The 26,938-nt window shown below is 39.8% G+C and overlaps 1 protein-coding gene across 1 annotated transcript; it reads right to left on the bottom strand.

The window, feature by feature from the left end:
- Nucleotides 1–248: 248 nt before the first annotated feature.
- klhl4 (kelch-like family member 4) lies at nucleotides 249–26,938 on the bottom strand. The gene is made up of 12 exons (XM_087176772.1): nucleotides 26,708–26,938; nucleotides 21,713–22,173; nucleotides 13,986–14,153; nucleotides 11,923–12,059; nucleotides 11,364–11,560; nucleotides 8,651–8,863; nucleotides 7,217–7,403; nucleotides 6,910–7,134; nucleotides 5,087–5,249; nucleotides 3,541–3,753; nucleotides 2,014–2,185; nucleotides 249–1,636 (listed from the first exon to the last, which is right to left on the bottom strand). Exons 1-12 carry the CDS (start codon nucleotides 26,750–26,752, stop codon nucleotides 1,577–1,579), a joined length of 2,241 nt encoding a protein of 746 aa, XP_087032898.1. The 5' UTR covers nucleotides 26,753–26,938; the 3' UTR covers nucleotides 249–1,576.

The raw sequence follows: 26,938 nt of genomic DNA, 5'->3' as shown, positions 1-26,938 counted from the left end.
AGCAATAACAGTTGGTCCTCAGTCTGTTGATGAGAAAATGAAAACCCAGAGCGATATCAACAAACATGCTTGCTTGATTTTAAAAGTGGGTGCTGCAGTTACAACAAAACTGAGGTTAATTCTGACATCAAAGTAGCTTCCAAGTCTGTTTAGTGAAAGAATGAGTTTAGTTTACTTAAAGCACAACAAGAGAAATCAAAATCTGCCCGCTGAGGGGCCACATTCAGCTCTAAACATGGATTTGATCATGCAGAGAAGACTGAAGTCTTTTTATTTAGAGGTTTGCATGCTGTACAAAATTATGATAAAAACATAAAAAGTAAGATTTGACCCCCAAAACATGTTAGGATTACAATTACAAATAGTTCTCATTGTGAAGACGTTAGTAATGTTAACTTTTATGGGCAGCCGAACAGCTGACTACAAATCTAAAAATTCTAATCAGAGTCACATTAGAGAAATGCTGTGGAAATTTAAAAATGCAAAATAGAACTTCTCTCAGTTACCGTTGGTGGTTTGGGTGCAGCTTGCGCCACTTAGTTTGCTGTTTCTTTCCAGGAAGGCATTAAAGCCTTTAAAATACAGTAGAGACAATGATCTTGATATACAATATTGTATAAATCAAATAAATTTTAGCTCAGCTAGCATGCCTTTGAAATAAAGCCAAAAGAATAATAACAACTGCAGTCACCAGTGCATTGGTTTAGGCATGATTCTAACAACACAAATGTAGTTTCAGAAAGTTCACAAAAATCTGTACAGCCATGTGAAATATCAATATGATATATTTTCTGTAATTCACAATTTTGTAAACCTTTATTTAATGCGTAACAAGACAAGCAAATGACTTTGGTGTTCTGTAGCTACAGGCTCAATAAAAAAAGTACTCAAGAAAAAGTCCAAATATATTACTCAGCAAAAAATTTGATTTCACTCCCGGACTCCGAACCAGCCTGGACAAACTCATTAGCCTCAGTGTCATAGCAGTCTTCTTCATTCAAGAGTAAGAATCTGTTCTGACACTGGTATATAGTTACATTTATTTATTATAACAATTTTCATTTGAGTGGCTATAAAGGGAAATATAAACCCAAAAAATATACTGTATGTGATGGCACTGATAGGAAATGTTTGTGTATAAATGTAAGCTAACCTGGAGTTAGGCTTGTTTACTCAAAATGTAACTTTTACATTTAATTTTACAGACATAGACAGAAGTTTTCATAAAACTAGTATAACAAATCAGTACAACAAAGGCTTGGCACTGATTTGCTACAGCTTAGCCAAGTGTATGAAAATTCTTGATCGGTTGAGAATGTGGAGAATGTGCAGTGCATTCCAGTTTCTGAACAAGTCGTCCCCAGTGGGCAGACATGTCCACTAATGATAGAAACAATGCTTTATGGGCAAGGCTCTGTCTGTGTTTCCCTCTGAAAAATCTGTAGAGCAGAGTTAAAGGAAAAAAAACAAAAAAAACATGACTCTCGAAGGATGTGTCCTCGATCTGTTGTTTTGTTTGTCCACTTTTCTTCGCAGCTCTCTCATTTGTTTCCCGTGCTGTCATGAGACAAAACGCTCAAGGCAATTTCACCACAACCACACAGGCGCCTGCCCTGCCAATGTTGAGAGGGACCTCCTACAGGAAGACAGAGAGGTTAACATGCAGCCTCTCATCTGAGGCTGTCTTCCAAAGAAATCCAATTTTATTTCATGCAGATAAGAGGGTTACAAAGGCAAGATTGGAAAAACATATTGCAAAAGAAGAAACAAAGGCTATAAAATATTGATAGGATTCTGTGACTTCAGCAGATTTATCTTCCCAAAGGGTATTAACTGGAACCCTGATGTTATATGTAACCAGTTCTGGCAAACACAAGCTACACTTACATTAAAATTTTAACCATTTAAAATGTCAAAAGTTCCCAAAAAGAAAATGTTCATGGTTAATATAGAATATAATATTCAAGGCATGTTGTGTAACTGTGATGAATTAATTTTGGTCGATGTAATTACCTCAGTCCACTCATTGTTCTGTGCATCATAGGATTCAACAGTGCTCAGATACGACTGCCCATCATATCCACCCACAGCATACAGCCTGTCGCCCAGCAGGCATACGCCCACTGCATCCCGGGGAACGCTGAGAGAGGACACGGTGGTCCACATGTCTGTCTTTGGATCGTACCTGCAATTGCAATATTTGGTCAAATGACTGCTTTTGCATTATGGCTGGTATGGTCAAAGAAGATTTTTTTCTATTTTGTAAAATTTCATTTATTCCATCCGTCTGGATCTCAAGAGGAAAACAGCATCCCTTCCCTACTAATTGAGACGCCCTTATGTTCACTCTCTTAAATCACAGATGTATGAATTGTCACCAGGGGAAACTCCTTTCAGCACAGACAGAGAACTAAATTGAAACTTAAAAGCAAAACTGTCTCTTGAACGGCAGCTGGTGGATGCTGAGTCCAGAGAGAGCTGGACTCATCAGTGAGGGCAGAAGCAGCTGCACAAAAATTCTTTGTTGACCGCGTAGATGAGGAAAACACACACGTTATATGATTTACTTTGTATGATTTCCCTGTAATGAAGTCATTCAAATGCATTTTTTGTCGGGTTTCAGCAAAATAATGAAATGAATGCGTGAGAATGTATCCGGACAGTAAATTGTGAAGTATGCATTTAAATAGCATCCCAGTACTGTATAATAAATGGAAAAGCCAGAGGTACTGATATAATCAGAATGTTTTGATTTGACAAATTGATTGATTGTTTAAAATGTTAAAAGTGCTGCGACAATCCTGAGGCATCAAATATTTTTTGGGACAAATTTTAACATTGCTTTGGAGACAACTAAAGAGTTTGAGAAATTATAGGAAAAATAAAGTGACAAACACGCTGACAAGACCCAAAAGAGACTGTATGTAACAATCAGAAAGTGTTAAACTGAAGTCTGTTCAGTCAGTCAGTATACATGCATCCTACCAGTTAACAAAAGTTTCATGGATGATTAAATGAAACAGCATATGGTGGAAAATATATGTGCCAAATTAATCTGTAGTAGCTGAGAAATCTTGCTTAATTTTATTATTACCAATTGCAAAACCAATGAATGCATCAATTAACTTTTGAAGATTATTGTTGCAACAATATCTCTTTAAGTATAAACATAATAGGAAGCAATTATAAATTAGACACAATTCCATATTTTGAAAAAGAAGAGAAGGTATCCTGAGCAGCTAATGACACTTGAAGGCGCTCTACTGGTGTGTTGCAGGAGGATATTATAGCCAGCAGATGGTGCCAGACACTATAAAATAAAAGCATGTGTGGAAACTATGATCTCTTCTGTTGAGTATCACTGACAAGTCTCAAAATGCAGGAACAGGGTGGGGATCAAAAAGAGCTTAACTACCTTTTGTTCTTATTAGAAAGTCAACAGCCCTCGTCCCCACCTATGACTGAGTTCTACCAAATGCAATCCAAAACTGCTTACACAACGTTTCTGTGTTTGTGTATTTTCTCCAAGCGTTCACTGACCTCTCAACACAATCGGAGAGTCTAGAACAGTGGTTGGAAGCGGGGGCGTCGTGTCCGCCTACAGCATACAGGAAGTTGTTATACGTTGCCACGCCCACTCCTCCTCGCCTCTTGGCCATGGGAGCACACATGCTCCACTTGTTGGTGTGCGGATCGAAGCACTCCATCGACCTCAGGCATGAGCTGCCGTCCCGACCACCTACTGCAAACAGTCTGGGAAATTAAACAAAATGGGGTCAAACTCTCAAATATTTGACATGTACATCCAGCACTACTGAATCCGTCAAGAGAAGCAAACATCAGTTGTCAGGTGTTAGTAAAAATACTGACAGAACAGTGACGATGTGACAGATTTTATAAAATACAGCAGTGAGCAGTGGATTGCAGTTTTCAAAGGCCCTTTCCTTGAGAGTGTTCTCTCCCAGAAAGATCACATCAGTGTTTTAAGTGCTTGTGGCTCACAGGCCCGACAGCAAGAAAGTAGAGGCTAGGGAAACAGTTTCCTTGTTGTCTATTTTTGACCTAGATGCAGAAATAACTCAGCACCGACTTCAACACTGAATAGTGGATGTAGAGCAGCAGCCTCTTTTCTCCGTCGGCTCACAAACATATTTAAATTAGGCTGAGAGCTGGTCTGTTCTTTGCTTAATTTACTTTCAAATAGTGTTGTAATGCATTTAATACATACAAACACATAAAGTGTTTTGCTTTTATAGAGTCTCAATTACACTGTATAAATTACCACTCTAATCAGAGTGGCCTCTGCTCTGAGCTGCTGAGTACTGCACAGCCGCACTGTAGTCTATCACACTCTGACCAATGAGGTCGGATTCAGAGGTATAGTGTTGTCAAACTATTACAACACTAATACTGCACTTCCAGCTTTTCCTGGACCAATGCACTGTGAGTTACACAACCATGTCTGTGTTATTAGATGCTCTATTCCAAGTTACGCCTCACATTACTGCTGACTGTGACTCAAAACAAGGCATGCTATAGTTTTATAGATGTCTGGATTTTTCATTGTCATTCATTTAGTTCAGTATGCAAATGAACTTGCAGATGATTCAATTTTCTAAATAAACACAGAGTATTGTTGCAAGGGAAAAAAACTTATACTTCGCAAAAACAAAAGCAGACATGAGGATTACTGTTAAAGTTCAAGCAAGTCTAAGAAAAAGATGACTTTGTAAGAAAATTGGCTTAAAACACGCGAGAAGGTGCAAGAACGGTGGTATTGTTTGGTCATTATAACACTGGAATATGGAATTTTTCCGCATTTAAATGACAAAGTGAAAATCTTGGCAGACAGGGCCCTTTCAAAAACACTGGCATTTCTTTTTTTAGTGTAAATTGCCTGTACTTGTCTGCCTCCTCAGTGTCTGTTGTGGGTTTGCAGATGCCAGTGACCTCAACCTTAGGCTGGATGATATTTCAAAGTAGCAAAAACACAACATACTTTGCTCGAAAGTTTAAGGTTGCACATTTTTATCAGAAGGCTGTGTGAGATATTGAGTAGGTTTCATAAAAAAAGAGTGCAACTTACTTTCCATTGAGTGCTGTGACTCCCATGGTGCTCCGTGGTGTCGACATACTGGCCACATAGTTCCATTGCCTGGCCTGCGGGTCCCAGCGTTCCACTGTGTTGAGATAGCTCCAGCCATCATGGCCGCCGACAGCATACATGGGGCCTTCCAGCACAGCAATACCTACACAAATGGACGCATCACATTTTATGTATTTCACTAGTGTGTGTGTATTTTTTTGTATTGGCAGTTTGTAGTATATGCACTCAGTAGATGATGTAACATCTATGACATTCAAGTACTGTTTTGTAATGCAATAGATGATTTTATTTAAATATAAGAGCTAAAGCCACGGTAAATTCAATTCCTCCTAGAGGCTAATGAAACAAAGATTACTTTCTTGCCACAAAGCATAATGTCAGCAAAAGGTAATGTAACATGTTAGTGAATAATATATGTGAAGAAATAAAATGACATTTCTAAATCAAACTCTCTTCTTTCGACAGTTCTTGGAGAGAACCGAAGCAGAGGCACGTTTCTCATTTTAGAACTGAACAGAGTGAGTCATAGCGCTGAACAAATCTATTCAAAAAAACAGGAAGACTATAAAACTGCATTGTTATTCCTCAGTCCCAAGTCACAGAGGAAAGCGGTTTTCATCAGTAACAATGCGAAAAGGATGTTTTAACACAATGGATTTTTATATTAGCACCATTATTTCCTTTGGTGAGAGTTCAGTTTTTTCGAGGAAACACAAGGGCAAGAGCACATTCAGAGCACCTCCAATGACATAAACACTGTCAGACAGAAACAATTCTTGTCCTCAAGCTCCCTTATATTAAAGACTGGTGGTTTTGGCATAAATATAATATTTCTTTTTCTTGTCTTTACCTATAATGCACACAGCCGGAACTGGCCGTGCGGGGATGTTGGTAGACACTAAGCTCAAATACGTTCAGAATCAAAATATGCACGCCACAAGCAAAGCAGCCAGAGATATTTGCTACGGGAAAGATCAAAGACAAACCAGGTAATCTGTACAGTGTGATCTCCTGGGCTCGCTGATACCTCCGACCACACCGGGTGAGTGAGCTGAATGCTTTGACAAGATCTCCCTGTTCTGTTACCCAGACCTGTTTCAACTGTGAATCCAAATGCCTCTGATATGAGATTTATTGGGTTGGGAAGGGTAAGGAAGAGCAGGGCCAGCACAGCTTGCCAAGCTTTGATAGGGGAATGGGAAAATATCAAAGGTCTATCTCAAAAAGAAATGTGGGATTTTTTTTTAATTTTTTTTTTACATCATGCCAGCCGTGACCCCTCTGAGCATGTGTTGTGCAATTTATGTTTTTCATAACACAACACTGAGCTAAAACCTCAAACACTGAATTAGTTGAATGAATTGTATCTTGTTGTCGACACCCTCTGAAAACAGTAGTTTATATAATAATCATAATAGTGGTAAGAGGTAAGGTAAGGTTAGAAAAACATTGCCTAAACTTTGTTCATGAAACTACTAATTGGTTTTAACTGGCACAATAACTCAGAATAGTTCAGTCAGAGTGATAAGCAAATATCTTGAATAGACCATTAAATCGTGAGGGTGTGTATACATAGCAGATGACTGTGGAGAGTGAGGAACATCAGATGGGTCGACTGCCTGAACTAGTTCCAAATTACCTTTAAAGTTAATAAGCTAAGTTAATAAGTGACAATACATTTTTGAATGGCTGAACAATGCAAATATTGTTAGGAGAAAATAGCATTGTTTCATTAATGTATTACTTCCTCTTTTTTTTTCATGAAGTAAGTGAAGTACAGTTGCCTCAAAAGATACACTCACCAAGTCCGTGTCTATGCGTTGACATGGGTGGCATGGTGGACCATACTTTATTGATCGGATTGTAGCACTCCACCATGTTGGACGTCTTGAGTCCATCTCTCCCTCCCACCACATACAGCTTGTTGTCTATCACCGCCACACCAAACTGCAGCCGGCGTCCGTTCATGACACCAACCTGGACCCAAGTGTTTGTCCGCAGGTCATACTTTTCTATGGTGGTAGATCCTAAAACCACAGAGACGTGAAGTGTTACAATTCACCTAAACTGAGTTGATGTGTATTGCTGGCTAGTGCAAATGGGCCATACCTTTGGTGGCATCCATCCCGCCGACAGCGTAAAGTGCACCCACAGTGGACTTTCTAGGTTTGGTTCTAGGGCTCTGAAACATGGGACGTCGCTCAGGCAGAAGATGGTACTTCATGGCCTCCATCAGCAGCTTTTGGCATTCCAGATCATCAGAGAACATCTTGTTGTTTTCCAGATCTGCAAGGAGCTACAATACAAGAAATGAATCAGTAGGTTTTACTGTTTTATTGTTTATACTTAAAATCTTTTGAGCGGATGCAATGAACTGCTCCATAATCTAAGACTATGCTAATCCTCAACAGTTTATATGTGAAATAATAATTACTGTAATAGAACGCAGACATAACATGTGAACAGAGTATTAACATGTATACAGTTTTCACTCTCATTCTGAAACAATAGACAAACTCTCTGTGATTTTAGTATCTCTCTGACTTCAAGGATTAATCTATGATCTCAGTTAAGTGAGGGTATTTTTGTAAGACCCTTGTAGAGAGACAAATTCTCTTTACTTATTTTCAAATGGTGTAAAAAGTGAATATTTCACCACACAGTACATTTTCATGACAGAAAGTTATGTTTATTGATCTTGCTATGCCTGCAAGAAATGTCAGCCGCACCGCTCTGTTCATCCTTTCAGTTTCTACTAAATAAGAATTTAGAAAAAAAACAATGATTCATTTCTGGTGTTTATTTACCTCACAGCAAACAGCATCTCCCAAGCCAATGGATGAGATAACTAATGCATTAGATCATACTTTCCACATATTTTTTTCATTCATAAAAACACTTACTTCATTGTTTTTTTGCAAACAACAATGCTCTGAGCTATTTTTCCTGCATATATTCACAGTAAATTGAAATATAAAGTTTGCATGAGCATAACTAGTTTTGGAAAGTAATGGAAGTAATGAAAATAAAGCAGCCGTATCTTTAAAACAGCAATATTTTTATATTTCAGATGTGCCAAAAGAATGCTTATCTGTGTCTGATGTTATGTAAATTAGGATGACACAACTGTAAAACAGTGCGTCTTCTCAGAAATAAAGCATTCATAAAACATGAGTTGCAGTGTTTAAAACAATAACAATTCAAACATAAGCAAGCTATTTATAGTCCGACAGTACATAATAAAAACTCATATGCAGCTTTCATTTGGATTTATCTTCACTTCAATGACAAACAGTGATTATTGACAGTGCAGTAGTTGTAGGTATAGTGGGCAGTGCCTTTAATTGGCAACTATTTTGATATTCAGTTAATCATTTCAGTTATTTGTCAAGCAGACATAAATATTGGTTTGTTTTGTATGATAGGAATGTGAATATCTTTGACAGCTTAGTTCTCAGCTACAAACTTCAGCAAAAATCACCACATCATCCTGATCATGCATTTTCTTCATCCCCACCTCTGCCCCTTCATCCGCAATCTCACCTGTGGAGGAAGAAGAGGCAGACGGATGTAGGCGAGAAGCACCCCGAGGTCCTGTTGCCGATGCTGGACATCATACCGTACCCACATCATCAAAGCCTGGAAGATGGTTTCCTCGTCGGGAACGTTGATGTCATCGCTCGAGAGCAGCTTCACAATCTCAGCTGTGGGGAGGAGCAGGAACTCCTGGTTCTGAATGACCTCCAGGAAGTGTTCCTGGAACACAGAGGAGATGCGAAGGAGGCAGATAATCATCAGTCATTAGCCGAGGAGTACGCGCGGTGCAGCAAGTGTGTGCATGTGTGTGTGTGTTTCCATACCTATGAGGGCCAAATGTCACAAGGACACAGAGGTGAAGAAAAATGAAAGGAAGGAGATAGAGAATGGCAATTTTGAGGTCTCTATCTCCAATTTCTAACACAACTGATAACCACAGTGAAATCCTCTCCATTACTCAAACTTTTGAAGGAACATATGACGGCTTCATCTGTTCTACTTAGCTCATTAAATCAAATGATCCACACAGCAGCAGGCTACAAATCAATCTGGCATCAAGCATCTTCAAAAAAAGCCTCTTCATGAGCTTATAAACCATTTTTCTGCTGCTGATCATACATGGAACCACTCAGCATTTATAAGCCATTTAATGAGAAGCAGAATGGCACTGCACACCAGCATTACCATCACACCAAGGTGGAGTCCAGCTTTAAGTTTTGTGGAAGCTGTTCTCTATTGCCTTCCTAAAGATTGATCTTCCATTTACTGGCCAGAAGCCCAGGCGATATTACAGCACTGCATGGCTACCTCTTCAAGGACATTGTCTCTGGGCAGTTCCATTAGAGATGATGCTACATAAAACACCCTCCCTCCTCTGCGCCTCTATGTTATGTCCAACATTAAAACACATGAAAGAAATGCAGAGCATTCCTTGGGCGTAATCATGCTCCGTTCCATTCTGTACAAAGCAGCTGAGCATTAATTATTAAGATGCCAGAATAACTTTGACGAATCAAGTGCTCGCTGCGGAGTAGATGCTCGACAATTACGAAAAACAAGCACGCTATTGATCATCAACTTGCAACAAATTACAGTGCCTTGGTCCGATCTATTATGAGGACAGATTTTGAGAGCTTAGCACAGACAGCTTTAATGAAATGAGGGACATCTATTGATCTGTTGTGGTAATGCTGAGGGAGAAATTCCATCCAACTCTTTGACATTGTGTTTGACCAATTATTTGTAATTACTCGTCCAGAACAGCTGATGACAAAATTGAAAGCTCAACAGAGTTTATTTCATGAGCATTTAAAAGGACGTGTTTTCAGACGCTGGCAAACTCATTGGTGAGTAAACTGCCTGGAAAACAAGATCAGTGGAAGAGGATACTAATTGATTTAACTACTGCAAAAGAGTAATTGTGTAATAACAGTGTTTGGAAGACGAGGGACGCTGATGTTTAATCGGCAGGAGGCTGGGAAAACTACCTTTCAAGAACTTTTCGATTACCATGTAATTTGCAGTGGCTGGCATAGCCAGACTGCTGTATCTCATTATTTTCTTAAAGTTGGATTCCTTTACTCAATCTAAATCCATTAGTATTTATCAAAATATGTAAATGAAATGGAGTTTTATTGCTGAAAAGAAGTGCTGTTATCTCAAACAATGAAATATTACATTTTTATCTACTGCAACATAAAAAAGGAGCAACTCTTTCATATAGGAAGAGGATGTCAGAGGCAGATATCGGCTGCCACTCTCCACCAGGAAAAACAAGCTTATCAAAACACAACTCGCTCCACTTAGAACCCAGAGGATGGACATCCAGGAAGCCCACAGCTCACTCTGCTCATTACTGAAGTGATTGAACGGGAAGTTGGCCCTCTTGTGCAGTTTGATGATTAGATTAACCTCCTGGTCCTGGATGGGGCCTCTGTAAACAGGCTGAGCAGATGTCCTTTAGGAGATAACGCCTGCCTAGCGCTGTCACTTCTACGTGGCCAGCAAGACGTTATCTGACAAATATGTGCATAAATCTTAATCCAATGCAAATAATCCTCACAGAGATATATAGAAATCACATTTTCACGATTCTGGCAGCGCAATAATCAATGTGCGGCAATATGGTATCTCTTACTGACAGCCACATAACCAAATTAGACAAAGTGCAAGCATGAAACTATTCAATTTCTATTCAAATGTGCATGTCACCCAATTCTCTACTGAAATTATATGATATAAATAACCTTGACACCAACAGTTCCTTCCTTTACAGGTTTTGACAGGTTATTTAAGTTAACAAGCCGCAACACAGAGGATAGTCACAAATATTTCAGTGTGTTATGTATAGTATATCCAACCAGGACGTATTGTATTCACTGACTGAACTGACAAAACAATGGATATCATGCAGGGTATAATCAGAGTCGATGTGAGGAAAATAAAATTCAGATGAGTGTTGTAATCGGACTCCTGTCAGTACCTTAGATTATAAGGAGCTGAAGTCATTCGATTGAAATTGTGATTGTGAAAGCACATATAAGGGTAATTAAAGTAAATTTTTAAATACTCTTGCTACTATTATAGCGTTCATTACTACAGCTGCCTTTGTATATTCATGCAATAATGAGTCACTTTGAGAGTTCAATTCCTTATTACAAAATGAATAATTTAGCCCACCCAGCATGTAAATGTAGTCTGGCTCTGTTCGCCCTCCTACCATAGTGTAGTTATGAGCCACATTGAGCAGGTCCACGCAGCCCTGGGCATCTGCAAAGGAGCGTATTCCCAGGCAGTTGGAGGGATGAAGCTGTTTCATCAGGAAGTTACAGCAAACCTGGATGACTTGTGAAAGCTGGAGGAGACAAGCTGCTGCCAATAAACTCTCAATGGTCTCCTCTTTCAGCTCAAGGACACCTGCAATGTCAGGACAGGGCAAAAACACATTTTTATGTCGAGACTGAATATAACTGCCAATCGCTAAAACTTTAATCAAGGAAATGGCAACAAATATTAGCAGTGAAACTGTATAAAGAATTAATAGTTAAAAAAATACTTATTGAGGAATAGTTCATCCTCAGAATATTAAAAACATACCACTGAACCGGATATTGTGATTGAACACATGGTGGGGGATTTATCAAAGGGAAATTTACCTGGTAAAATAAAGCAGTGCTGCCCAGTGATGAATTGCCTTATTGATCCATTTTAATCACGCTGGATTTCAGAAGTCTCATAACTACTTACAAGAGCCAGTGAATGTCTTTATGAGCACTCACCAGTGTAGGCAAAATGAACGAGGGATCTCAGGGCCTCTGGATCCACTCCCTCCATCTTGATCTCCTCCTGCTTTGCCTCTCTCACATCGCTGGTGAACATAGCAGCAAAGTAGTCTGACACAGCACTCAGGACCAATCTGCCATGAAGAAAACATCATGAGTTAATACTCTTGTACTGTACATAAGCGTAAATGTCTGAGGGAGATCTATATGCTGATTATTTAAAGTGATTAGTGAATCAATCCTGAATCCCTCAAATGCTTAGCTTCATAAGAAAGGGCATATCTTTGCAGTTTATTGTATCACATTATGCTGTTGGCGTAATAATTCCATGTAGCACTGGTCCTAACAGTGATTTATGCCACTTGTGTGCTTTTACACCATGCTAGGTCACCGGGGAGAAATTGTGTAACTTACTGTTCCTCCCATATTCTGTATCATTCCACTTTGTCAGTGTGTGATGAATGAAATTACCCCACATACTTCATGTTGCTAATAGCTACACTGGTCAGGCTTGTAATTATGAACTCATTTGTCTAGCTCGCATAACACACTGGAAGATTCATGAAGGAAAAGAGAGATCATAAGGCATTATGAGGAATTGAGATCCGGTGACACAGTCCAACAGTCTACACCCATCTTCCCATAATGTTGTGGTTTCTAATATTTAGAAAATATTCAGGTCCCTTCACTTTTTGCACACTTTACTGTCGTTGTAGATTTCATTGTAAATGGATAAAATTTTTGCTCTTCGCTGTACACTCAGTAACCCAGAATGACAAAAACATAAAGAAGAAGACATAAGAAAACATATTTTTAGAAATTTCTTGCAAATTCATTCAAAATAAAAAACTGAAATCTCTTATTTACAAAAGTATTCTGACCCTTAATTCAACACTTTGTAGAAGCCTCTTTGGCAGAAATTACAGCCTCAAGTCCTCTCAAGCTTTGCACACCTGGATTGGAGCAGTTTATCCCATTCTTCCCGGCAGATCCTCTCAAGCTCCGTCAGATTTGATGGGAAGTGTCTGTGAACTGCCATCTTCAGGTCTCTCCTCAGATGCTCTGTGGGGTTTAAGTCTGGGCTTTGAGACTTCTCCTGTGTAGTCTGTTTGCTTTGTGTCACTCTCATGCCGAAAGGTGAATCATCACCCCAGTCTCAGGTTGCATACACTCTGCCTTTCTAAACTATCCTCAGTTGATTCACTCATTTATCAAGGATAATTAAAGCAAAGAGGATGCACTTGACCAAAGTCTAGAGTGCCATAGCAAAGAGTTAGAATATTATTGTAAATAAGAGATTTCAGTTTTGGATTTTTTACAAATCTGCTTAAATTTCTAAAAACATGTTTTCACTTTCACTTTGAGGATTGGTAAAATAGCCATTTATCCATTTAAGCCTCAACACAATAAAGTGAAGCCATTATATATTTATTATCTCATGTGTCATTTAGTATATCTATATTCCATATCTGCTGAGCAAATATAAAGCCACACTGAAACAGACAAGTCAGAGAGCTGTTCATTTCACCCAACTAGGTCAGTCACTGATACTTTTTTCTCTCTGTGGAGCATTCTGGTTTCTGTTTCATGAGTCTGTCTGGATGAACTAACAAAATGTGCCGGTGGATAGATGTACAAGCGCATGCACTCAGTGAACATCAGGGATGTTACAGCCATTCAACCGAGGGTTGGATGCCCAAATATTGACACCTCTATGTAGTGGATCACAGTGTTCTTCCATGTATCAAATGTACTGTGGAAATGAGGAAGGGCTGAGGTGTAATTAGATCCCAGCAGTGTACATTATTTAGACCAGTGAACATGGAGTTGCATGTCGTTCCTGTCAACTGTCACCTAAAAATCAAAAGGATTTGGCTTTGCATTTCAAAACTTCATCAATTATTGCTCAGATGGATCGGACCGATAAAACATGTTTCATGTTTCACCCCTGGTCCAGACCAAAGCATGGATGTGCACATTGACACTGGCCTAAGTGAATCCAGATTAATCGTAACTAAAGCAGATGTAAGTGTAATTAATAAAATCAAAGCAACACCAACCTGTGAGCTGGTATCTTGTGATCCCCTGCTATCAAGAGGACATCACACAGCTGCTTGTGCTGGAGGTAGGTCTCCATCTTACGGAAAGTCTGCTCTGCATGATTTGTGGCCTGGAAAAACTCATCTGAGGAGTTGGTGTTCATTCTGGAGAAGGTGCTCAGAGCCAACCTGTAAGGAAGGAGGAAGAGAAAAGAGATGTATTTTGCTCTGTTTTTAATGTACATTTCTTGATGGAAACGCTTCTCCACTTTTTTTGGCATTGCACCATAACCCATTTGCTCCTGTTACAACATGGCATGCCGTCTCTTCTAAATCAAAAAAAGGACAAAAACAAAAGAAACCTGAGACACAGGTGAAATTAATAAAGAGACTTTAATTCAGGAAGACAAATTAACTAAACAAATTAATTAATTATGCTCACTGTTTATCCTCCTTTTCCAAGTATGTGCTGTACACAGCAAGATAAGCAACGAATTATTGAGGACACAAAAGGGTTTATATGGACACATGGCACTCCTGAATCCTCTATTCCCTGTGTGCATCTGCGTCTTTCTTGCCACTCTGAGCTGAAATTAAAATTGTTATGGACTAAACTCTGCGCATAAATGGATAACTAAGCGCTTCAGTCCAATGGGACAAGCAAGCACCGCAATCTATGCAACAGCTACCCAGACACACAATTTCCTTATGTCTGTATGCGTGCATGCCTTTGTGTCTGTTCCTGCGTGTGTCTGCATATCTGTGTGTTTTCCAAAGACAGGGACTTAACAAGTGAACAAGCCTGTTTCTCACAGCATTGTGGAGAGGCTGGGTCTGTGTCCCCACAGGCTGCTAGATTACATGCTGTTTTACAGTCATCCAAGTAATCCCTCAGACTTGTGGCAAATAATGCCGCCCAGTCACTTTGGTGTCCTTCACAGGGCAAGTCCACTCATTGACATTTAGGGTTGTTTGTTACGCCAAATAAACAGACCCAAGCCGCCTCTCCGAGGGAATTTACTGTCATCTCATGGTGCCACTGCTGTGTAAAGACTGATAGTGCACCAGAAAAAAAAATGTCACTGCTATTTAAAGAGACACTTAATGTCCCCACTCATTACCACTCATACGCTGATATGAGAGCTGCATAAACCAGCAAAGTTACAGATATGTCAATACAAATGAACTGAAAACCCTGTGATGCTTGGCAGCACAACATATTGGCACATGCTAAGACTAATAATGCAGGGAGGATGGAGGGGGTGGTGGCTTTTATTGATGTCCTGATTAACACACTATTATAAAGTTTCTAGCCGAGTGTGTGACTTTCTCCTCCCTTGATTACCTAAAGCATGGTTTTCCTTCCAGGAATTGTTTATATTGCTCTCTGGTCACCGCAGTATCCTATAGTCTAATCTTTATTGTGAGACTTTATGCTAAATGCAAGAGTAATTTATTGCCCTGTCACAATAATTCCCCACTGACTCTGGAGTCTTGGAGAGGAACACCAAACAAGACTGAATAAGCAATGGGGCCGTAAAACTAAGATGCATTGCCTTTGTATTGGCTCCGAGGCATGCAGTAAGGATTTTTCATGCCTACCAATCTCTCCGACACTAATTGCATTGGTATCACATTCTAGGGAGCAGTAAATTTCTCTGAGGTGTATAGTTCGCTTTCAGTAGTGAGTTGGATCATCAGAGGTATAGCCCAATTTTATCGAAGCACTAAAGCCCCAGAACACCTACTCCAGAGAAACTGCTGCAGGGACAATGCTGTACATTACACAGTTCGCAAGCAATTCAAAAAGACTCACAGAGACCCACAGGGCCTATGGATTTCTTTTGTGGTCTACAAACAATTTCAATGTGACTGTGAGACATATAAGAAGGTAAATTAACCTAAAATAGAATGAAATAAGCCAGAACAGAATCGACCCATCCCGATTTAACCTGCACATAAGATTTTAGTTCGTGAGCACATCTCACCTGAAGTCTTGTGATTTGCCACCTTTCCAAAGCTATCACATCTCAATGTGACTAATTGGATCTGAGAAAAGACACTGCACACTTAAAAAACTCTGCTATGCAGGTGAAGGAGATGCTATGCAGCTTTTTTTCCCATGTTGTCAAGACCAGGAGTCTGTTTTAAGGCTGTGCCATTGAAAAATCCATATGCTGTTTTTTAAGCATAAGATAAAGACAAATGCAGTAATATAAAGTAAAGATGCATTAATAATAATACAGAGGAGTTATTTAAAAATCAGGTTTAATGTCCCTCCCTGTGTTCCATCTGATGTGATCGAGTTCTGAATGTGCTGACACTGCCCTCCGAGATGAATGGTTCGACGATTCAAGATGTGCTTTCATCAGCCCAGATTAGCCGCTAGCTGTAAAGGTTATAAGTCAGACATGTTGCTGAGAATCTCAGTCTTATTCCAACTAGTGTCAACTCCATCCCTCTACAAGAGGGAAAGTCGTGCCTGCCTGGGCCAAACGGGAAATGTCTCTTTCAAAATGGATTATAACAGCCATTTGCCCCTGAAGGCTGCTGAGTAGCTTGGGTTGGGTTGACAATCCAACAACCCCTACAAAGCCTCATGCAGCATGTGCCAAGTGTATATATTCCATGAGATCTTTATGCCTCTGCGCTTTGACAGTCGGTGTACTGCCATTCGGCTTTGTGTGCATGGAGAGAAATACAGTATATACACTGACTGTAATAACTTGATCCCAGCAGTGAGACTGAAATGATAACTTTGCCCTGAAATAGATTTTCCTCTCTGCACTTTTCCTATCTCACCCAGGCTTACAACAGACATTCTTCTTCTGATGCCATTGTTATGCCAGACATACAGTACGTGCTCAATATTGATAATGACGGAGGAAATGCAGCTGCATACAGGAACCATGTCTTTTGAAATCTGCTCCAAATGTGGCCGGCGGCCCCTTTGTGTTAGAGAGTGCAGTGGAAAATTGCCACAGCTATTAGCAGAAATGAAATATTGCCTTCTGCACATGATGTATACAAGAGCTGTGGAGAAGTTCATGACAGCACAGTATCTACGAACAGATAATGAACACATCAGGTGAGTTACTGATTTTTGTTTTGAATATTAAGAAACTACTTGAAGAGGAGATAAATAATGCAGTGAAAATTACAAATTATCAGTCAAAATAGCTGTTGGTTTAATAATGATATTCTGCATAATTGATTTATACAGTAAGTGAGATATCTGTTTGACACCATTGAGGAGTACTGTGCCAGGTTATGAATATATTTCAAAATAGAGACTTCACTCTTTATGTTATGTTCAGTACAACATATTAATACTGGACGTGCCTTGAAAAGGTGCGCGTATGGTCAATTTTAATCCCATGTTGTGATTTTCAGTCATTGTTCATAGGTTAACTGTGATTGAAATGCTGAGCTGTGAATTTATAGATGAGGAATTTGGTGTAAATTGTGTGTGTGTGTGTGTGTGTGTGTGTGTGTGTGTGTGTGTGTGTGTGTGTCTGTGTGTGTTGGTGGGCTGGGGGCATCCTGTAAGGGAAAAATGTGCAGATCCTAGCAGAAAGCTCCCCACTGCTTTGCTGATGGCAGGTTAACTTATATAGTGCATGAGACTGTCATCTTTGTTGGGTTGTCCGTAATTTATTTACATCTGATGTTAGTGGGTAAACAAATTAATCCACAACATTACAGTGGTGGGTCCTGGATTACATGTGGTCTACTGTATAGATTAGATATTTATAGATCCAGATATTTTAGATCCTTTACTGTATGTATTTGCAGTCTATCTAGCTTGGTGGTCTTAAGGCCTTAATATTCTAATGGTAACATGGGGGGATTCTAAAACGTGGTGAATTATTTCACAAATTAATTGAATAATTTTTCATTTTCCTGAATTCTTAACACTGATCTTAAGTTTTATTGTATATTCTAATGTGCATATTATAGTAAACCCACTGGATATTTTCTAAATTGCCTCTTTGTTTCATTTTTTGCCCACACTATCACATTTTCAGCTTGATCACAGTCGTCCATTCCTCTGTGATTCTTTTTCAGTGCAAATTACTGGATGTAAGCCTCAGGACACTGGTGAATAACGTCACAGCCCTTACTAATAGTAACCATGTAAAATTCATAGAAAGCTGTGTCAGGGATTGTTTCCTCTGAATTAGGTCCATTTGGTGGAAAAATGACCCATCCACATTTGTACAGAAATGAGAGAATAAATCCAGCATACAATCTTGCTGTATCTCTTCTCACTGCTGTTCAAAGCCTTCTGCCACAAAAAGGGCTCCTGAACACTGAACGTTTCGCTTCCATCTCAGGAAACCTTGTTGCATACAGAATGCTGATTTGACAAATTTAAAGACCATTCAGAATTATATGTGATCACAAAATCTTCTAATCCGCCTGGCTGTCATTTTGAGATTACAACAGATGTACTGTATTTTGCAATTTACAGCATCTTGAGGACGCCTCCGCTGGATGTGTCACATGTAGCCCGAGACCCTATAAGCCTTGTGGTGTTATGAGGCATCCAACAAATATCTGAATTACTGCTGTTGACAGGGGGAGAGGTGGTGGTATTTCTTTTCCGAGGCGGTAGAGAGAGAATTGAGATATCATTCAAACTAACAGCCCGCTGACTCAAGCCTCTGTTAGTGTTTATGTGGGAGAGGTCAGGGTTTCCATTCCATTCAGGTTAACTTCTGTCATATATTCTCTGCCAACAATAGGGAGAGGTTATTTGGATGAGAGTCGTGAGGACACAACAAATATACAGTTATGTAGGGGCATTAGGAGCAAGGGTGGGAAAAAACATGGTATTATATCTCTTAACAGCTCTGTGGATATGTACCAGTCAGCTAGATGAGATAGGTTAACTAAACTCAGGAGAATGCTAATAGAATGAGAGTAACTACACAAGCATATACCACAACTTAAATGAGTCACTGACTTTTTGAGTTAGCTTCAGTACTCGTGGCACCCACGCAGGTTTTTAGAGTTTGCTACAAAACATAATTAACCACATTAAATTTAAAGACGAAAATATGTTTCATTAGCTCAATGTTTCCAAGAGCCTTCCTGCCACATAAATACCAGGGAACTATTATGCATATTAATATAAAACAGCAAATCTTCAACTCGTGGAGAATTTTAAATTGGATACTTTTTCCACATAATTTACTCCAATAATGTTCACCCACGAGTTAGCATGAGCTGTTTTCACCGCCAGTTAGATCCGTTTGACAACAACCGTAAATATTAGTAACAGAAGTGAGAAACCAAATCAAGGGAAAAAAACAGAAGAAACTGATAGGATGGATTTCTTGTAGACATTGTGAGAAAGAAACTAATCACTGAGGGGCATGTACCACAAAATGACTGACACATATTTTCCAGCCACAGAGGAACGGCTAAAACTTTTGTATTTTTCACAGCCGGCAGAACTCATTTCTAGAGCCAGCCTGAGGGATTGTGACAAATTATGTGTCACGGATTTATGATGTGAGACGTAATAGGGCCACCCAGCTGGTGGAGTAAATGAATGTGCATATCTCAGTGACATCCACACATCTGCTTAGCCGCCGATGAACATGCGAGCCATGATGTGTCACACAGTCACTGGCCTGATTCGCTGTGCAACTTTGTACATCTACAGATGCACTGCGTGTCCAAATGTCATTTCCTGAGTCTGGTCCTTCACAGTTATTGAGTGACTGCATTTCCATTAAACATAACCTTGATTGAAATGTGGCATCATGCAACACGCGGCTATGCGTTTCCCTGCTAACTGCTCATGTCAAACTAATTTTTGCTGCCGTTCTTTGCTATTGAAGCCAATGAATGTTCAGAAAACACTGATTCCTTGCCTTAATAATTATGTAAAACAGGGGAAAAGTGATGGAACTGTCTGTCAAAATGCTGCCATTAGAAGATTCATCTTCTGTTGACACTGTAAAGTGATAGGTGGGGAAAAATAATGAAACTGATTAAAAGGACTTTTAAGGCAGATTCCATTGCTGATTATCAAATTCATAAATGGGAATCGCTATTGCCCAGAGCAACTGAGCCAAGTTTTATGATCCAATAGAGCAGAACCATTTTAATATTTCAGTATCATTGTCAAAATATGATGGCTGTGCTGTATTTTACATGGCCAGCATGAACTCAAGGTCCCCCTGAGAGCCAGAGAGTTACACATTTTTACTGTGAGGCACATCTTTTATGCATGCACTTTTCACAAATAGGGACCCCAAAACATGAACATCTGCCAATTATGCCAACACATAGAGCAGAACATTGAGCTGCTTCCAAACTGCATTTTATTTTAACTCAGAATAATTCATGTTCTGTTCAGACTGTCCACTGCCTCTAGCATTTATTTAATGCATATTGACACGTTTTTGGCTGTAGGTAGAGAGCGGTTATTTATCTGTTTAATCAAAGTGAGCTTTTTCTAAAACAAAGGAACTACTTCAGTTTCATTGTTCATTTCATCGCCAGGTGCACGGAAAACAAAAGCGTGCAGAAATCAGAGAAGCTTAAGGAACAATCACCTTAGAATGTCATAGACAAGATAAAAGGAGAGTTGGTCTTTTCATTTCACCTTGATGTGAGGTGCTTTTAGTGTTCTGCCAGACACCACACACACACGCGCACAAACGCACACACACACACACACACACACACACACACACACACACATCTCTAACCTGTTTACTTCCTGGAAGAAGATGTAGGATCACATGGAAGACAGGGGGAAAAAACACAAGCTAGAAAGGCAGGGGGTGGGATTTATAGGTGAAAAAAACATCTATGACCCTGAGAGTTTGTCATCAGTATTGGTAAAAAGATTTTGGTAGAAAATACATCCAATAGCCTGTGCCAGCCACTAGGTATGATAGATTGTGCCATTTAAAGTGTTTCTAGTGGCAGTCTAGATAATTCATGTGATTGCACTACCTCTTTTTATAGGTCCGGTACGTGAGGTAATTGCTCTTTCCCTGCAATCCACTTCTAACTCTATGAAAAAATGCATTAGTGTGCTGTGTAAAAACTAAATACTCAGAGGAACCAGGCAAAGGCATACTGTGCATATAATCTGGACCACAACACAGACAAGGGAGCAGAAAAAAACCTGGGCTTTCGGTCCACTGAATAATTAAAAGGATGCTTTATTGGTTTATCCTGCCTAACATGCTGTGGACAATGAGAGTGAGATTCCCCAGGTGAGCCATGGTGGCAGGTGCCTAGCCTGAGTAAATTGGAAAATGATAGCCTTGCAGATAATTTACTCTGATCTTAATTAAAGGATCTACATGCTGCATGGCACAGCGGATGTTGAATGAAGTTAAAATTTTGTGGATACACTCGTCATACACAGTATAAATGTATTTAATCTCAGAGATGTGGAAATTAGATATTAACTATGATTGTTATGTGCTAAGTAAGCAGCGTTTATTGTTTAAAGTAGGGCTGTGCTCATCCTTCCCGATCACAAGAAGACATCCTCACTTTCTAATCCTCACGTTCTGCCTCAGACATCAGGCTTTCCCCATTGGATGCAGATTTTATTTAGCAGCTATACTTTCACTATGAAATGTGAGGGAACCATGTGTTCCCAAAATAGCACTCTGCTAACTGAGCATAACATATGCTCAGAAAGTGACTGATGTGGCGCCACATAATCAATCTGTGTCTCCTACACATCTAATACCTAATGACAGTCATACCTCTCTCTGGCCTCCACCTCTGCAGGTTCCTCTGTGCTGCTCTTCACATCTTCCTGGCCAGTGTTGGCGTCCTCTTTCCTTGTGGCACTGGGTGAGGAACTGCTCTTTGAAGTCTCCTCATTGAGACCCTGGATGGTGTTCTGTTGATGGTGCCATGATTGATGCCCCGCTCTGACATAGACAGGCGTGGGCCCTGGCGTTGGTGCCAAGATGCTGTGGACCGGGCTGTTAGTCTTCCGTAGCCCTCCAACACCTCTTTCCCGTGAGTGACTCTTCAACCGACCCTGGGTAGGCGTCCCTCTGTGGTCCAGGCCATCCTGTTGGATGTAGCCTCCCACCCCGCCAACGCCACCACCTCCGCCACCAGCAGAACCTTGGGATGAATGGCTGAACCAGCGCCAGCGGAGCCTGAGGATCTGCTTTACATCAAATTCCTTCTTCCCCGACACAGACATCCTCCTCTGGGTTTGGAGACGAAGGCAATGGTACGTTGAGTCCCCAAAAACATGGAGAGCAGAGAAGAGAAGAGCCTTGGTTTCAGTCCTCACTGACTACAATGTGCCTCTTCTCTTCCGTTATTGTCTCACTACTATCATGACCACCCCTCCTCCTTCTATTACTCCTCCGTTGTTCTTTTAGTGGAGATGGAAAACAGTCCTCTGCAGCTTTTGTTCCTGTGCCTGAGACTACTACCCTCCCTCCAACTCTCCCTCTCTGTCTTTCTCTCTCTCTTTCCTCCTGTGCTGCTGCTGTTTCTGTTTGCTGCTTCTGCTGCTGCTGCTGCTGCTGCTGCTGCGCCGCTGGAGCTGAGTTAATGCACATGCATGATCCACACTCCCTCCCTTTCGCCTCCCCTGTTTCGCTTTCTCTCTCTCTCCCCCTCTGCTTGTCTCTCCTGTGCACACACACACACACACACATACACACACAGTGAGAGATAGACACATATACCCTGCAAATAAAATGAGAAAATCTCCCCAGCCCTGCCCAGTCCCCTCTGCTGCTGTTCTGTGTGTCCCTGTGTGACTATGTATGCTTGTGTGATATCAGGGCTGCCTGCTCATGCAGGGGGGAGGTGGAGGATCATGGAGCCAGGATGATGAGGTCACACCTTAACAAAGTAAATCGCTGCTTGCTGAAGGAGGGAGACTACTAACTACACTGCATGATCAGAACTATTAGTAGGAGCTTGTAATACATTAATGTATGTGGATACACCCGCATGCTCATCCATAAACAGAAAAGCAGGGATACATTAATAACTCATAAATAACCAACACATATCAACTCACACTGTTAAAGGCAAGTGAAATTTATCTCATACTAACACACATCTGTGCAGGCTGCTATTCTCGCATCAAACAGAATCCCATGGGGGACTGTGTCAGTGTAGGTAGTCATGCAGAAAAAATATTCTCCTTCAGTCACTGTGTTGAAAGCTCCCTGCGATTACAAGTGAAAAACTACATACTGATGAACCTTCAAGGTCAGTAAGCTGCCTCATCCCTAGTCAGGGCTTCAGTCTTTTACATTTCAAAAATAGATCCTGCTACTGCATAATCTTAATACTCCACCACTGTAGGTAATTGAGACGCCACAACTAAACTCATACTTCAAAGGCAGGCGGTGAAACAGCCTACAAGGTAATTTGGGGACATTTGATCAATTTTGACAGCATCACCAGAATATGAAAAGAGTGGCATGCAGGTATTATGTAGGGTATTTTGTCAACACTATTGGATCTGGGTGTTGTAGGTACTTTTTTTTTTTTTTAGAATCCAGTTGTCAAAGGAAACTGTATATGCCCACAGGACAGGTGGTAATTGGATTTAGAAATGAATTGTGAACCATGAAAGATTGTGAAACACAACAAGCTATTCTAAGCTTATCCTACCTGCTTGATACTGCATAGCATCTGGTCAGGATTTATGGATTTTTACACTGGATTTACTCGGTCAGTGTTAATGTTCTGCATCTGAGCTCCCTATTAACACTTTGTTTTCACGGCTTTTATCACTGCAAGCTTATATAGTGACATTCACATTCCTGTAAAACTCATGAAAATGCAGCACTGTCTCTCTGTGCCAAATTTTGCCTTCCATGACAAAGGTGAGAGAAGAACCTTGCACTCAAACTGCTGGATTTCAATATTGTGCAATCTCTCATCCGCCTCCACCACCTCCCACTGCAGGTTTGTAACTGTGCTACTGTGTCTACTAGTATCTACCTAAAGGAAAACTGTCCATATTATTTGATGGGATAGTTACACAGGCATTGATCTGAGCTATAAAAGATGTTTAAATATCTTAAACTCCCAGACTGCATATTGCCTCCATTCTCTGACTATAAATAACATATTCATAGCTAAAGATGATATGAACACTATTTCTTGCCACTCACAAATTATTATGTCTTGGCCAATGAAGCATCTGTGAATGCTTTACAGCTCACTAGTCCTTCCTTCTTATATTAGATGAGAAAATCTCTTTTACTCGAAGTTTTCATACATACCAAACAACACAATAGAACCAAAGATTACAACACAGATGAGGATGAGGATGTTCAGGTCAATGCATTATTTAAATCAAGTCTATGGTAAAAACTATATAAAGTTGAATGACTGCATGAAGCGCGTGGATCATTCTTTGTTTATAGCCAAGTGTTTATGCTAATGATACAATAAGAATGAATGAGCTCCGAAGATTATTTTCACAGTTAAGAGGCAAAACACTGAATTATTAATAAGAGCTTTCTCTGGATATAAAAATATTTTAAATTGTATTATGTTATTGTGGAGCCCAAAAGGACCAGCATACAGTAGCTGCTCCCTACTGGGGATTCTGTTAATTGAAAGGGTTTATACACATGCTTTGAGTTGGTGTATCCACCACAGCACCAGTTCAGTTGCTCTGGGGTTTCATTTGTCTGTAAAAGAAGCCATCTTGTTTTCCTGTGCCTCAGACCTTCACCTTTTGACAGTAACCATTTCACAACAGAAATAGCAATCATCTGTAATGTAACAAGTCATCATGACTGATGACTGTCAATAATTTAATAATTTAAAGCAGCAAGTCATTTGGATGTACAGTATTTATTGAGTAATATATGTTTACATGTACAGAAAATGATTGTGTTACTAATCTCACTTTGCTGTTCCACAACCAGAATAGGACACTGGACTACAGGCATTAAATGGAAATAAAAATGACCCTGAACTTACAAAATGATAATAAGGAATATTATTGCCCATACTATTGCCTGTAATAATTTCTAATGATGTAGTTTCTTGGTTTTGTTGTTATTCCCTGCTAATAAATTAAGTCATTAATCACTAAATGACATTATCATCCTAGGTAGCTTTAGCTGTATGCATAAACTCATGAAAACAGAATTCAGAGAGACTTTAATATCACCTTTATTTATCTTATTGGACAGAAATTTTACTCATGAGTTCCCATACATTTATTTTAGTCCAGGAGGCACTTGACTCCTTTGCACTTGATACCTTTTTAAACCAAACATATTATGAAAGCAGCTTTTACAAAATTATCTTCAAATACAGCTGTATATGTGCGGTGTTGTACCCGAAGCACATTCAGAAACTGGAATAAGAATAACAATTCCCCTAAAATCTCTCAATCCCACTAAAGACGGATTCGTGCAGAAGCTAAACTAATTTTTAATGCTTTAATGCATCAACTATATGACAATGGATTTTTAATGAAAGTACTATTATTATTGTTGCATAAAACAAATAGGGTATTTTATGGACACTATCTACTTGTCTAGAAGTCGAGGTGTATCATAATAATAAAGGCCTATTAGAGTGAGATACGATCTAATGTATAGTAACACATCACACTGGGTAACCTCTTTTATTCTTGCAGGAGTCAAGGACACCATCTGGATGCACTCCGCATGACACATGAGATGTCAGATGTCAGACTGGTGTGGTAAACCACATTATCATCCAACATCTGCCTCCCCAGTGAACATACCTGTGTGCCTATATGGCCATTTTTGCACTAGCAATCAAGCTGAATGAGTTAAATGCCTTAAATGTATTCTTATAAATTATTTGTATTACCGGAAGGGAAGTTGTCTAATTTATTAAGGATTGTAAATCAATAAAAAGCAGAGTATCATGTTAGAAGTAGAGTAACTACAACTCTCATGCCTTGCTATAGAAGTGAGACATTCATTATGTGATCTGCTATCTGACTGTCAAGAAGCATTATATATGTGCTATTTTGCATTATACTCCCACCTCCACTGTGGAGTATTCTGGATAAGTGTGGATACCCCCTCCACTCCCAGCTACAACTGCAAGATCCTAGCATGAATATCAACTAAATGCTTATTGGAAAGATGAAAGCAAGGCCTCACATGTCAAATTCCATGCTGTGTTGGGCAGTGATACTTCAAATATAATTGACCATTGTCCATATTCATGGGGACTAGAGTTTATACGTAGCTCAGCAAATAAAAATGCAATGAAAAACACAGCCACACACACACACAAAAACGTGTTCACATACTCACCAGTACTTGCACAGCATTCACACTCAAGCATACTGCTCACATATAAATGGTGATTTGAAATTTCGAAGCAAGATAATATACTACCCTCAAATATGAGAATGTCTAATTCTTTGCTGAAATATCCATGACCTTGTATGTACGTGACCAGGGTGAAGAAACGAGTTTGAGCCTTTCACTCACCACGGAGGTCAGGAGGGACAAGTCGAGAATTTATGAGAAAATGACATTTAATGTTCCATTTATGGCTGAGCCGGCAGACGAGGTTACTGTACCTCCTGAATCAACAGCAGAAACAGTGTAACCAAATAACCAAAATGCATAACAAAAAATTTGGCTACTGGTTAAATTTAAATCTCTTCCTGGCAACACCTCCCGCTGTTGTAATAATATATGTAGAATACATTTTTCATTTACAGCAAATGTCTATGGAAATGTAGTAACCTCTCTTCTTACCTGACAAACTGATTCTTCTTCTTCTGGTGGAATTATCTTCTTCATTTAAATGACCAACATCACCGAGCTACATGTAATCCAGTAGCTTACACACAACTCACAACTGTGCAGGACTGTTCCAATTTTTTTTTTCTTCCCCTGTGTCCCTCTTTCAGCCCAAAAATGTTTGCCTCTCCAGAAAGGAAAGGGGCACTTTCCTCTTTTAAAGGAAATTCCTGATAAGTTCCTTCC

This window comes from Seriola lalandi, unplaced genomic scaffold (genome assembly GCF_002814215.2).
Source record: "Seriola lalandi dorsalis isolate HSWRI2012SDOR001 ecotype SW California unplaced genomic scaffold, Sedor1 jcf7180002054569, whole genome shotgun sequence".
In the NCBI taxonomy this organism is placed as follows: Eukaryota; Metazoa; Chordata; class Actinopteri; order Carangiformes; family Carangidae; genus Seriola; species Seriola lalandi.
The sequence above is the reverse complement of the archived record's forward strand: the minus strand, read 5'-3'. Positions and strand labels throughout refer to the sequence as shown.

What these genes read in the sequence shown, in the direction of transcription:
- klhl4 (XM_087176772.1), bottom strand. Translation starts at nt 26,752, where the DNA reads ATGAAGAAGATAATTCCACCAGAAGAAGAAGAATCAGTTTGTCAG. An exon ending in TGCCTCTTCTTCCTCCACAG is followed by an intron (nt 7,404 to 8,650) that starts GTGAGATTGCGG and finishes CTTGTATTGTAG; the next exon opens with CTCCTTGCAGATCTGGAAAA. An exon ending in CTCTCCGATTGTGTTGAGAG is followed by an intron (nt 2,186 to 3,540) that starts GTCAGTGAACGC and finishes TTGCAATTGCAG; the next exon opens with GTACGATCCAAAGACAGACA.